The 13237-nt window shown below is 36.1% G+C and overlaps 2 protein-coding genes across 2 annotated transcripts in view; one reads left to right on the forward strand and one right to left on the reverse strand.

Annotated features, from left to right (window-relative positions):
* The window catches only part of LOC145977793 (uncharacterized), a 35776-nt gene that overhangs the window by 20029 nt on the left and 2510 nt on the right, over positions 1-13237 (reverse strand). The window lies entirely within an intron of this gene.
* LOC145977792 (transcription initiation factor TFIID subunit 4-like) overlaps positions 239-13237 on the forward strand; it is a 48076-nt gene continuing 35077 nt past the window's right edge. The window contains exons 1-4 of the mRNA XM_083110078.1: positions 239-1336; positions 9362-9550; positions 11027-11140; positions 12908-13123. Of these exons, the coding sequence (XP_082966204.1) occupies positions 248-1336; positions 9362-9550; positions 11027-11140; positions 12908-13123 (1608 nt within the window). The 5' untranslated portion in view covers positions 239-247. The remainder of the gene's footprint in view (positions 1337-9361; positions 9551-11026; positions 11141-12907; positions 13124-13237) is intronic.

Raw genomic sequence — 13237 nt, forward strand, 5'->3', positions numbered from 1 at the left:
TTTCCACATGATGTCAGCTAGAAAACAAAATTGTAGTTGACTTTACATAAAACTTATAACGCAATTTTACATCTGTTAATATAAATCGTTAACACATGGATTTTATGTGTGATTATCATTTACTAGTTCTTAAAAGTAGACGCTAAGTGAGATTCAACTTTTATTTCATGTTGAGGGCGATGCACTGTGGGTATGATTTGTTTCCTGCGCATGCGCAATTCAGTTTCAGACTGGATCTCGGAAGAAAATGGCGTCGGCAAGGTTTCTCGAGGAAGCTCTAACAACGGAAGTAGATGAATCAGCAGTGAATGCAATTGTAGGTTCCTTGGAGACCCAGTTAGTTACAGCAACACCTACAGTTTCCAGTCAACAGAGTGCACCAACTACAGTGAATCAGAATCATGTAAATAATGCAATTGCTAATGGGGGCAGTGTTTCATCCCAGAAACACGGTGGTGTGGCTAACGGTGGAAACGATTCAATGAATATTATTTTAAACTCGGAGACAAACAAATCAATTACAACAAGTACATTACAAAGTGGTAATGTTGTAACGTCTAATGTTGTGAACACAGTGGTAGCCTCTTTGCCGGGGGCAGTTCCTGCAAGTGGATACATCAACCAAGTGACTTCAAGTGCGACACAACAAAATCTCCCCAATCTAACGAAACCTCACGAAGCTGTGAAAATAGTCTATCCGTCAGCAAGCCAGTCTTTGAATGCAAGTGGAGGGGTAAACATCAACAGTAGAGTTACATTTCCAAACCAAACAGTCGGAGGGTTACCCAATGGTAATTTGGGACTCTCCACTCCAATACAGCAACAGACTGTTTTGAATGCAGTAACGTCAAGTGTTCAAAGTGTAGTTTCACAAAGTCCTCAAGTAGGAACAAATGTAGCTAAACAGATAGGTAGTGGGTGTGTAATAGGAGTTGAACAAGGAAAAGCTACTGGTACAACGTTAGTAATTAAAACCACAAATCCTAGTGTGACAACAGGTACATCAATAGCAGCTGGTGTAGTATCGGTTCCCATGACTGTTAATACTACTACTATGACCTTGTCGGGGACCCATGTAAATACTGCTGTTGGTGCAGGGACAACAGCAACATCAGGAGTGTCTGGTGTGGTTACGTTAGCCAAACCTATAACACAGACTGTGGGCACTTCTCAGACTGTTGTTGGGAATCCATCTGGTACCTTATTGCCAGCTGGTGTACAAATTGTAAATGCTATTAGACCAGGAGCGACTGGTCCACAGGGACAAAAGACATTGCCGCCAAGAGTCATTTTAAGTGCTCCTCATATGCTAGGGACAAGATTCGGTTCACCAGGGGTAAGTGTATAGTTGTAAAGAAAGTTTTTCTTTGGTAAGTTATTAGCTCATGAAGGAAGAATGGCTGAAGTTATTTGGGTAACGGTTCTGATTGTTTTATGATTTCTCCTAGCACAAAGACTAATTATCGTAGAATTTTGGAAGTCATTGTCACACGAAATTTGAACCTTCCTTAAAGTACCTAATGAGCACTGTTTGGACTCGAAAAAAAGTTAATTATGTTGAAAAAAAACAACTTGAAAATTACCTTACGCACTTCTCATGGACAAGATATTCTCCATGGTATGAATTTACAATACCAGAAGTATCTCCAATTGCTTTCAAATTCGGCATACTCACTAATTTTGGCCTCGTAAACACAAATCAGCAGTTAAAAATTGGTGGTCATATCTAGAAATTGCAAAATAACCTTGTCAATTACCTCTATGACTCCATACACTAACATGGAAACGATATGAAGGAACGAGTTTACAATACCGGACCACTCTCCAATTTCTATGAAATGTCGCCTACTCACTAATTGTGAATTCCTAAACACGAATCTGCATGTAATAATTGGCGGTCAAGTATGGAAATCGAGAAAAAAACGAAATAAACTATGTTTTCTTAACGTAACGTAACCCTACCATAAGAACAATAGCTCCACTGAAGACGCCATTTTCCCAACATGAAGAAATCAACAGGCAAGACAAGGTATAGTTCTCGTAACTAAAATATTAATTTTTCTTTGTATTTATGCTAATGGAACCTAACCTAACATGCCTAACCTAACCTCGTAGGCATTCCTCGTCTTACGTCAGCAAGATTGTTGTGCATAAAGGAAGACCATTAACGAATTGCGAAAGAAAGATGGTTCCGAATTGCTGTGTAGGGACAATCAGCGTGGTAAATCGCAAGGTTATTTTACAATTTCTAGACGTAAATGTACAATTTTAACAAGCGACCGCCAAATATGAACTACAGTTACGTCATCAGGACACCAAAATTAGTAAGTAGGCGAAATTTTATAGAAATTGGAGAGTGGTCCGGTATTGTAAACTCATGCCCGATATGAAGACGTCTTTCTTTCCGCACAATGGTCTTGCTACCAACGTTGCTCAAGTGTTGTGCAGTAAGTGAGAGCGTTGATTTGCATGTGAGAAAATGACATCTTGCGTAAAGGTGGAAAACATGTTTGCCCCATGTACCATTCATGGTTAGGTTAGGCAAGCATAGTTAAAATGAAGGGTCATGATAAGCATAGTTTTGAAATGCTAATCATTGTAAAAAAATAGTTGTTTTCTTCATAAATCAAGGGTGTTTACTCCTATCACGGACTCACTTTTTTCGACTTATTTTGCAATTTCTAGAGGTGACCGCCAAATTTTACCTGCAGATTTGTGATTACGAGGCCAAAATTAGTGAGTATGCTGAATTTGAAAGCAATTGAAGATACTTTATGTACTATAAAACAATTGGAACATTTACCCTAAAACTTATTTTGGCCCAGTTTCGTATTGTGTAATACTTACATCACCATGATACAGATGTAATTTCTATGTGATTTGAATTCTATACGTGTCTAAAAGCATATACTGAAAAAGTTTCTAGGTTACTCTCTGTTTATTGTTTTTTTGTGTATGCGTTTTATCCTGCAGTATATTTATTGAGTAGGTTAGGTGGGTCAGGTTTGGTGCTCTTGCCATTATAATTACGCCCTTGCATCCTTATTGTGTTGCTATTTATTTGTTAGTGGGTCCGGATTGTTAGATTTGGTTGTCGTATTATTTCCATACTTTCCTTCCTCTCCTAGATCCTGTGTACAGTGTTCTCCATGCAAAAAAGAATGCATCAGACAGCAGTGACTTATGAGTGTGGGTACTTGCACAACCCACTGTTAATTACATTATTGTTCATAATGTAATACTTTCTCCATGTTTAAAGTACACAGATCTGTATTTCGGAACTTCAAACTTACTTCCATAATCATTTCCATTGTTCTTAATACATTCTTCTGTACAACTTGCAAAAATCATTACACATTTGAAACCATGAACCTTACCTTTCTTGATTGAATTTCAGTAAAATTGGCTATATATGTCATGTGAATTTAATGTATCTCCTTTCATGAGAAACAATATGTTTCAATATTTTGCAAAATATTTCCGTTGCGCCACAGTTTTCTGATGTTGCTTTTGTTCACAACTGTACTTGCTAATCAGAGCACAATTACTTTTCCCAGCAATTCTTCTTCTTTCGTAGTATCACCTTAAAAATATAAAATCTGCATAAAATAATAAGAATTTTCTAAAAATCCTAGAAGAGAGTTTAAAATATAGGAAATCAAATATTTTTTCCTGGCAAAAGTAGCTTTCTGCTATTCTCACCAGCTAGTGAAAGTATTTTCTTCTAGTTTACAGTTGTTGCAATTACTCAAACATGATTTTTGATGTAATGTTTTGAGAGAACACATACTCCCTTCATCGGACATTTATTTTTTTATTTGACTGATCAATATTACAGTTATACCAATAGGATAAATTTAATGAAAGCAATTGTTAGAATAAACATTGATCTGTCCACAAATAATTGTCTGATGAAGGGAGTATGTTTCTCATAAAATGATTGGAACAACCGTAAACTAGAAGAAAATACTTGCACTAGTTGGTGAGAATAGCAGAAAGCTACTTTTGCCAGAAAAATATTTCATTTCCTATATTTTAAACACTCTTCTAGGAGTTCTAGAAAATTCTTGTTTGTTTTATGCACATTTAATGTTTTCAAGATGATGATGATAGACATTTTTAGTGCATGGAACCATGTATTTATTTATGTATGCTATGACACCAGTAGCCTACATATTCTCATCAAATACTTTGTCAGTAATTCTAAATCCACCACCACATTCGAAATCCTCGCATGGAAGCTGTAGAGCTAGTGTTGCTATATTACGTCCCAGGGAACACTGATGTTCGCATATTTTCCGACGTTTCAGAAATCTTGGTGCTAGGATCATAGTTGTATCATTCGTATGGAAATTGGTACCCTTGACCCTCTGTACCCCTTGGAGAAATTGAAATATTTTGCATGATTTATGAGGATTTTTGTTGTTTATGAACATTTTCAGTTGATTTTTGCTAGCGATAAATGTGTTATTGTGAAGTAAAGTACATTTGTTACCTTAGCATGTTACTTTACAGTGTAGCAGAATGGCCCGAAAGCTTTGCACGAGTGAATATATAGCACCCAAAACAACTTTTCACAACAGCAACTATGATTTTATGTAGTTAGCTTAGGATTGCTATGTTTGGTACTATTAGTTATTTTTTATGTGTTCTTTCGCTATATTAGTGTGCATACAAATAAATTTTACTAACAAAAATGTGACAAAAGTACTCCAAAATTGCAAGTTTTGACTTACAAGGGCCATACTTAGGGGTCAAATATCTCTGTTATTTATGCTTTCCTAACACCGGAATCACTTTTATATTACGTAAAACGTTGCAATATGTCGATTAATAAAAATTGACGTAATTCTCAAGGAGGTACAGTGGGTCAAAATAAACCAGATTTGCAAGACATGTCATTCCATTATATTTAAAGGCTAGGCCAATGTATGTCATCTTGTTTTCCTCCATTGCTTTCTTTTTGATTACCAAATTAATATTAATTTAGTTCTCATCCTTTTCGCTTACATAACTTTTTTTTAACTATTCACATTTATTAATTTCCAAGATATCAACAAACAATTTTAAATTAATTGTTTCCTGATGGCCAAATATGTAACTCGTTACTGTTTATTTACTGTTTATTAACCTTTTGACGCCCAAGACCTTTTTCACAAGTAAGCCTTTGGGTACCGAACCGATTTTGAGCAAAATGCAGAGTTTCAATGAAATAAGTGTAGATCGGAAGCTAATTGCCCTAGAGAGATGAGTGATATACCGTTGTACGCGGAATGAACCAGAGATTCAGACTATATGAAATTTTTGCAAATTCGGCGTATATGTGGCGAGGGGGAGGGGGCTAACTCTCAAAATTCCAAAATTTCGGGGAAAAAATTGTGTTCCCCCACCCTCCCCTCAAGCAAAAAGTACATGACAGTGTCAACATGCATATGGAAATGATCGCTAACATGTAAGGAACACACAAATATTTGCATTATTATCATATGACCAATGTAACTTGAGTTATACCCCCAAAAGGAATTGTCGGCACGCCACTGATTCAAGCTTCAAAATGCAGCGGTACCTTGAAATATCTTTAGCTCAGAGACTATTTGCCCTGGAGATATGAACGATATACCGTTGTACGTAGAATGAATTACAGATTCAGACGATATATAATTTATTCACATTTGGCGCACATATGGAGGGTGAAAGGGGGGAAATCCCCTGAATTTTTTTTTAAAAAAAGGGGTTTCTCTCCCCCGCTCCCCCGAAAAAAAGGATATGAAAAGTTCAAAATGCCCATAGAAATTATCGCTCGTATGTAAGAAACAGAAAAATATTTGCATCATTGCCGTATGACCAATGTAACAACAGAACAACAAAGCCGGTCTTCCTTTGTCGGCAAAAATTTGACGTTGAAAAGAGCCGCAAAAGAGAAGTACCTTTTCCCACCTTTCCCCCTCCATTTTCATGAAGACAAAAAAAATGCAAAAAACAATTGCTGTTAAATACATGTGTTAGGAACAATATAAAAAAATAAAATCGATATTCTAGCCAAAAATAGAAAAGTTATAACGTAAAAACTACGACCTTGACACAGCGTCTCGATCGAGACGCTTGGTACCCCGAGGGTTACTTTTGGGTATCTCGTTCGAGACGCTTGGGCACCAAAAGGTTAAGTCAGTAGTCGACCAGCTTTATAGCTCTGGTAGTTTCTGAAAAAACGGATAGTTGACCTGTAGCAATGGACAGGACTAGTATGTTAAGGTCCTTTTTTTCAGCTTTTCTGTTTACAATTCCATTATAACGTATGCATTTTTTTAGGTGGACCAAGTTCCGATTGTGTAATTCTGATAACATCATAATACACCCACCTACATGAATACAAAGCATTACATGCCTATTAGCACATGCTGAACAGATTTCTCTTTACCTGCCGAGTCTTTTTACATAACATTTTTTGCTTCCCTTTTAAATTTACTTGCGTGTGTAGGTTAGGTGGGTAAGGTTTGCTACTCATACCTCCTCTGCGCTTACAGTATTTCTATTTATATACGTTCAATAGGATACATTCGATTGCCATATTATTTTTCTCTTATAGTTCAGCATATAAACAATTCGTTGATTTAAAATCAAGTCTCGATTAAAACAGCGCCAAGTTCCCTGACTCACATTTGCCATGCAACTTTCCATACTTGCACCACCATGATTTGCCACTTCTGTGGTTTCAAGTAGCTTTTGGGGGGGGGGGGGGCTGTGAAAGCCTTGGATCTAAGATAAGCTATGAAATGTGATCTTAGAACATATAATATTTAATACAGGATTGGAATAAAAGTAATTACAGTAAAATCTCATTCATCCAGACTAATGGGGTGGGGATAAGTTGACCGGTTTATCAAAAGTCCAGATTAACTGAAATAACCTAAATGAACAGTTGAAAGTGCATTAAAACTCTCATTTATAGCAACAAAACACATTTATTATGGTGTATTTAACGAGCATAGGCCAACATATACTATACAGTACAGTACAATGTCTGCAGGAAACAGAATTTCATCAGTGGTTGAGTGCCTTTTCTTTGGGAAGTACTCTTGTTGACTTCTAGCTACATTTAAAAACCTTGTATTCTGTTTTTTTTTTCCTTTTGCCTGTCCGGAATAATGAGATTTTACTGTAATTCTTCCACAGGAGTGTCCTTCCTAAAGAATGCTTAACTGGTAACAGTATGAATAACTATGCTATACATTCTAATATATGGCCTTCTCTATTGTATTGCTGCAGATTTTAAAATTCAGCCAGCAACAATGCAAAAATTTATTATTGTTTGCTTATTATGATTCAATGATACATGTGATACAGATAACATACAAACCTTAAAATACACATATTGTATTCATTATTTTTAAAAAAATATGCAATGAAAATTTCTGTAATCCAACTCAAAATATTAAAAATATTTTTTTTGAAACTAGATTGATAAATTCCGTGCGCATTGGTGATCATGCACCTGTAATTTTCTACCCCTTTTCATGATTCTGGCTGGACCCTGTGGCCGAATGGTTAGCACATCGTGCTGCGATGCCAAGGGTCCCGGGTTCGAATCTCACTCGGGCTTGGTTTTTTGTCCATTCATCACTCATCCCTATCCGCAAATTAGCCAAGAGGCACAAAACGCAAAGTAAAATAAAGTCAATCAATCAATCATGATTCTGTTACGTTGGTGAAATAATTAAGTGGTGGATATTTAACTGTGTAATCAAATGTTTTCAACTAACACAAATGTAGTTCATACTCTTCAATATTTGAACTCCATAAAATAGAGGAAATATTGATACCAAATAAGATGCTATAGTTTTGTACTGTTCCACTCTTTTCGAATGTTGGTCTTCTGAGAAAGACAAGGATGCAGTGGAATTACTTGTGGATAAAAGTCCATCATTGACAAATAGAAAATGCTCCTTATATTTTTATTTATAGTTCATCCAAGTTGGGAAAAACCCTGGCAAGCTTTTGAGAACAGTCATTTGTTTTCTCCCCTTTCTTTCCTATTTGTGTGCAAGTGGCCCATTGTTTCCATTTGTATAACTTGCTTCACTGTCGAAAACTTCAACCGAGTTAAATATTATGTATCTACATTTGCTGTTACCGGTTTTTCCCTTCATGATAATACAAACACTGAATAAAGGTGACAACAATGCATATTGTGCCAACTCAAGGGCATCATTATGTGGTAAACAGCTGATTGCATCGCCCACACTCCCTACACTCCTGTGTGTTTGAAAATTCAATGACTGCCAGAGATTTTTTCCTCTTCTTGGTTGCGCTCTACATGTGTAAACCACATTTTTTTTTTACAATTTTTTTTAGTTTTCCCATATGATTATTCTATTTTTGCAGTTTTTGTTCTCATATTATTCTGTGTGTGGTATTTAATTTTCTATGTGATTATTCAAATTATATGTCAACATTTTAAGTAGTTTAAGTAATATTTTAGCCATAGAATTGTATTACAAATTGGATTGTTAAATTTGGTTACAATAGTTTAAATGTAGATAAATTGATTCTGTTTGTTTATATGCCTTAGACATTGTTACTATTTCTTATTTAAGCTGCAATCGGTGCAGGTGATCACCGTTTTCATTTTCAAATTTAATGAAGTGTCATTTTAACAGTATTTAAAATATTGGCCTGTGCTGCTCACTAGCTGTCTTTTAGTGTGTCGTGTGTGGCCTGATCACATTCCAGTGTGAAGTAAACAGCAGTTTGAGAGAAACCATTGTTGTGGAAGGAGTCTTGTCAGATTGAGCGTAGAGCTCACCCGCAACCGATTAAGTTACATTTTTTCTTATTTAGATTTGGGCATTATTTAGTCAATAAGTTTATGCTGTTTCTTGTAAGTTTTTACACCTATATGTTTTTGTCGTGCTAATAAAAAAATATGAAGCGTGTCTTTATATTATGTCAGATTTGTGAAGCACAGATGGAACTACGCAAGATTTTTTCAGGGCATCTTTGAGAAACATGTGCTTTTTGTTAGTGCTGAGAGTTTTTGACTTTGAAGATATATTACGCTGTTTGAAAACAAACAAACATTTTTAGACAGAAATGTTATAAAGAAGAAGGGATATAATAAACAGATCACTTGGAGTGCAAAGAATTAATTTTAAAAAAATAAAATGCGATGAAATATGCATGAAAAACAAGTGTGAGTGCTGTGCTCACCCACAACTGACTTCGTGCCTCACAGAAGTAAATCTGATCACAGATTAAGATCGGGGACATGTAACTTAATTGTGAGTCCATATGTTTATTAGCAACAAAAATTTTTCATTCTTTGATAATACCTTGAGGGTAACATTGGTATTTTTAATTCCAGCAAATAACATTGTCAACACTGCAAGGTCTGCAACCAGGGACACAAGGGCATTTGTTGCTAAAGACTGAAAATGGACAATACCAGCTTCTCCGTGTTGGACCTGCAGCACCAAGTTCGACTGTTACCCCGAACAGCAGTGCAACCACTATTCCTAGTTCTGCAACGTATCGTCTACAATCCGTCCCTGCTGTAAGTATCTTGATTGTAGCATTGGCAGTCCAAAGTTAAGGTGAAAAAATTATGTAATAAATTAATTGAGTAGCTATAATTTGTAATTTACCTTTAAGGTAAGATAAGCCTTTTTCCATTGCTAAAATCCTAATGTTGTGAAAGAACAGACTCATAATATGAAGCAAGAATGACAGCCTGATCAATACTCTTATCATTGTCAATCACACACACACACGATTGATGTACTTTTAATACTGTGTACATATTTTTAAATTTGAAATAGGCTTGCCCTGCTATGAGATTATTAAATCTTATCTCCATGCAACAGCAATAATTCTATTTCAAATTTTAAATACATGTCATTTCTCGGAATGATTTTGCTTGATTCTAAAAAAAGTAGTTTTGAAGAATCCAATGCGAAGGTAGAACCAGTGTGGTCTGCTGAAGCCTTAACCCTTAAATTCCGAGACCCATTTCACACAATAAGGCCTGAATGCCGAGGGTGTTTTCAATGGGGAATTTAAAATTGTGCAAGTTTTAAATAAAAATACATATCTCAGTAATACTACAAATTCTAGAGTTACAAATTATAGCTCGTTTTCTTCTGTATGTCTGTGGTCGAAAAGAAACAACTTTCATTTATGAAGTAGAGGAGAAAGAAGATGAAAGTAAATTTCTTTTGGGGAATCGATATTTGAGCTTTGTTGGGCCCCCATGTATGCCATGCCGGGTCGTGTCGGTTCAAAACAGTACCTGGATATTGCCTGATACAGCCGGCAGCCGACGAGAAGATCGCTGAATGAAGGGAGACGGGGTACAGAGGGAAAGGGAGGGTCAGGTTCATTTGCAGAATTTAGGGGTGGTTGGGGGTGGTCGGGGAGAAGGAAGTCTTGTTTTCTTCTTGGCTGGTCATTGTCAAGCTGACGAGAAGAGTTCTGGCGGAAGAGCACCTCCCCCACGCGAAAGAGTGGAGTCGCCTGGCAGTACGTCACACCTCTTCTGCCAGCGCTCTTCTCGTCGACTGCCAGCTGTACGTGTTTCATTCATATGCAAAGAATTACACACTCGCTGCTCATACTTCAGAGGGAAAAAAATATTTTATAATGTAAAAACAGTGATTATTTTTTTGGCGGGAAATTGCCCTCCTCCCCCAAATATAGCCAAAATCCAATTAAACTTTGCTAACTACTAAAGAGGTGCCTCAAGGTTTGTGTAGCACTCAAAACATGTATCTCCGATCAAAACTTGGTTCACAGTATGCTCCAAAAGTCTGAAAAACCAAATGTGACATATATAACTCATGTCCCGACATTTAAGGGTTAATCATACCCTTTTTTATAATATTTATTCAGTCAATAATAAAAGCAATGGACCTGCATTTGTTGTGGACATCATTTCAACCATTCACTCAAAATTAGTCTCATGTTTTGTTTTGCTTTATTTAAATAAACTAATTTTAGGTATGTATTACCAGTTTTTAATTATTTTTTTTAGCAACAGCAGCAGCAGCAGCAGCATAGCTCTGTCACCGTTGCAGCAACAACAGCTGCCGCAGTTCAACCAAATCAGACTGTTACAACAGTCACAACTCAGAATGCAAATGCACAGGTAAGAAATAGCATCATTTGTAATACTTTTAACTTTCAACCAGTTTAGTCACTTTCCAGTATGTAGAAAATAGAGAGCATTTTTGTTATTAGCCAGTTATATGTAATAATTCCCTCTGTTAAAATATTTAATGAGGGACTCGAACATGAGTCAGTTGCTCTCTTAGGTTTTAAGCACCTCTCTAAAAATCACCTGCATTTTTAATTATATGTACTGCGTAAACACTTTCAGTTGAGATAAAAGATAGGTGGTGATATTATATGAATTAACCACAAAAATTGGAAATGTGCTGTTCCAGAATATATTCTAGCCCCCAATAAACCTGCAAATATATATTTTGGCACTGAGCATTTCGAACGTCTTAAAAACAGTTAATGTGATGTGTGGATAGATGTCTTTCCAGAAATGTTAGTGGGGTGGAATCATTTACTCCAGATTCGCTGTCATATTATAAGCCAATTCTCTCCTTATTCAGTGTGCTGTATTGGGCAATTCCTTAATTAAAGGCAAACCATTTTCAAATATTGCCCTTGTGTATCCTTTAAATAAATCATATGAAAACTGATTTTTACTTTACAAAGTTACTATTAACACACTATTTACAGTTATATTTTGCAGAATTAACCCATAATCATTCTTTAAATATTCATTAAAATTATATTGTTATGGACATAACACAGAAAACACTTAATAGCTGCCAAATTTCTGTAAAGCAAATGGCAAACAAGAAGTATTCTGGTATACAAACAAGATCAGGCTTTTATATGATGGACAGTAAATATAATAAATTGTTACTATTTCCCAATTACATTACGGATGTAGCTTTTCATCTAACAGCATTACAGCAGTGTGAAAAATTTAAACATCTGACAGGGTGGCTACTTACCAGGAATTCCGGGAATTATATGCGAATTCTGCGTGAACTTTCCTCCATGGACGTGAAAAATTGCAACTTTTATTAATCCAAATCCCATTGAATTTATGGTTTTTTATAAATGCTCTGAGGCAAGTTTTTCACGATTTAGCTTTTGTTTTATTGAGGAAGAAAATGAAAAGAAAACTGCGTGGAAAACAAAATAAGAGTTATGAAGAAGTTCTCTCGAGATATCAGCCAGGTGATTTCCGGATAAGCTTTCGAGAGCTAAAGTCACTCTCATCTTCAATCCCTGAAGATGAATGTGTATCCTGAGAGAACTTCTTCATCATTTGCCACCAGGAAAGCTTCAAGAATTACTTCAAAATAAGAGTTTTCTCAATCTGTGTACTTCGTTAGTATCCTTTGCAAAACAATCTATTTGACCTGGAAATTTATTGCGAGATAAGATATCTTGAAGTTGATTAGGTAAATTTGTGTTTGAAATTCTTGCACAAATAAGAAATTTTTGTTGATTAATACATCCTGTAACATTTGTGTCTCGTGTTTGCATATGTGTTGTGAGTGTGTAAAATGGCAAATGTAAACCACACCTCAAATTAAATATTTTATATTGTTTAACTGGATTGAATTTGAATTTTTGGATACAGTGGAATCACACAGACCCTTTACAGTGTGTGGGTGGTGAGAAGGGGTAATATGTAAGGTTGAAATGGAGACAACATCTGCTTGTACCCGTAGAATTTTTGTAAAGTTCGCCTCATGAACTGGGAATTATACTTGAATTTTTTCATTGTTCTTGAGTGGCAACCCTGATCTTAGTATTTGACACTTTGGTTACAATTTTTGTAGAATTGCCCTGTGACTAAGAAAATAACCTGTTTCATTTTTAGCGACCTCACACAGTGGACTCCACCAAAGAAAAGTGCAGAAAATTTCTGGCGAATCTCTTAGAATTGTCCAGCAGAGAACCAATTTCTGTTGAGAGAAATGTGAGGACACTTATCCAGGAATTAATTGATGCAAGGGTAGAGCCCGAAGAGTTTTGCAACAGATTGGAGAGGTTGCTGAATGCATCCCCCCAGCCCTGTTTAATAGGATTCCTGAAGGTAGGTAAATTGAGAGGCAAAATCTATTGTAGTGGCTGCGGTGGCTCAGTTGGTAACGCGTCTGACTACCATGCTAAAGGTCCCGGTTTCTATCCCCGGCCGGTTCAAATCCGG

This window comes from Lepisma saccharinum, chromosome 23 (assembly GCF_977018435.1).
Source record: "Lepisma saccharinum chromosome 23, izLepSacc3.1, whole genome shotgun sequence".
Taxonomy (NCBI): domain Eukaryota; kingdom Metazoa; phylum Arthropoda; class Insecta; order Zygentoma; family Lepismatidae; genus Lepisma; species Lepisma saccharinum.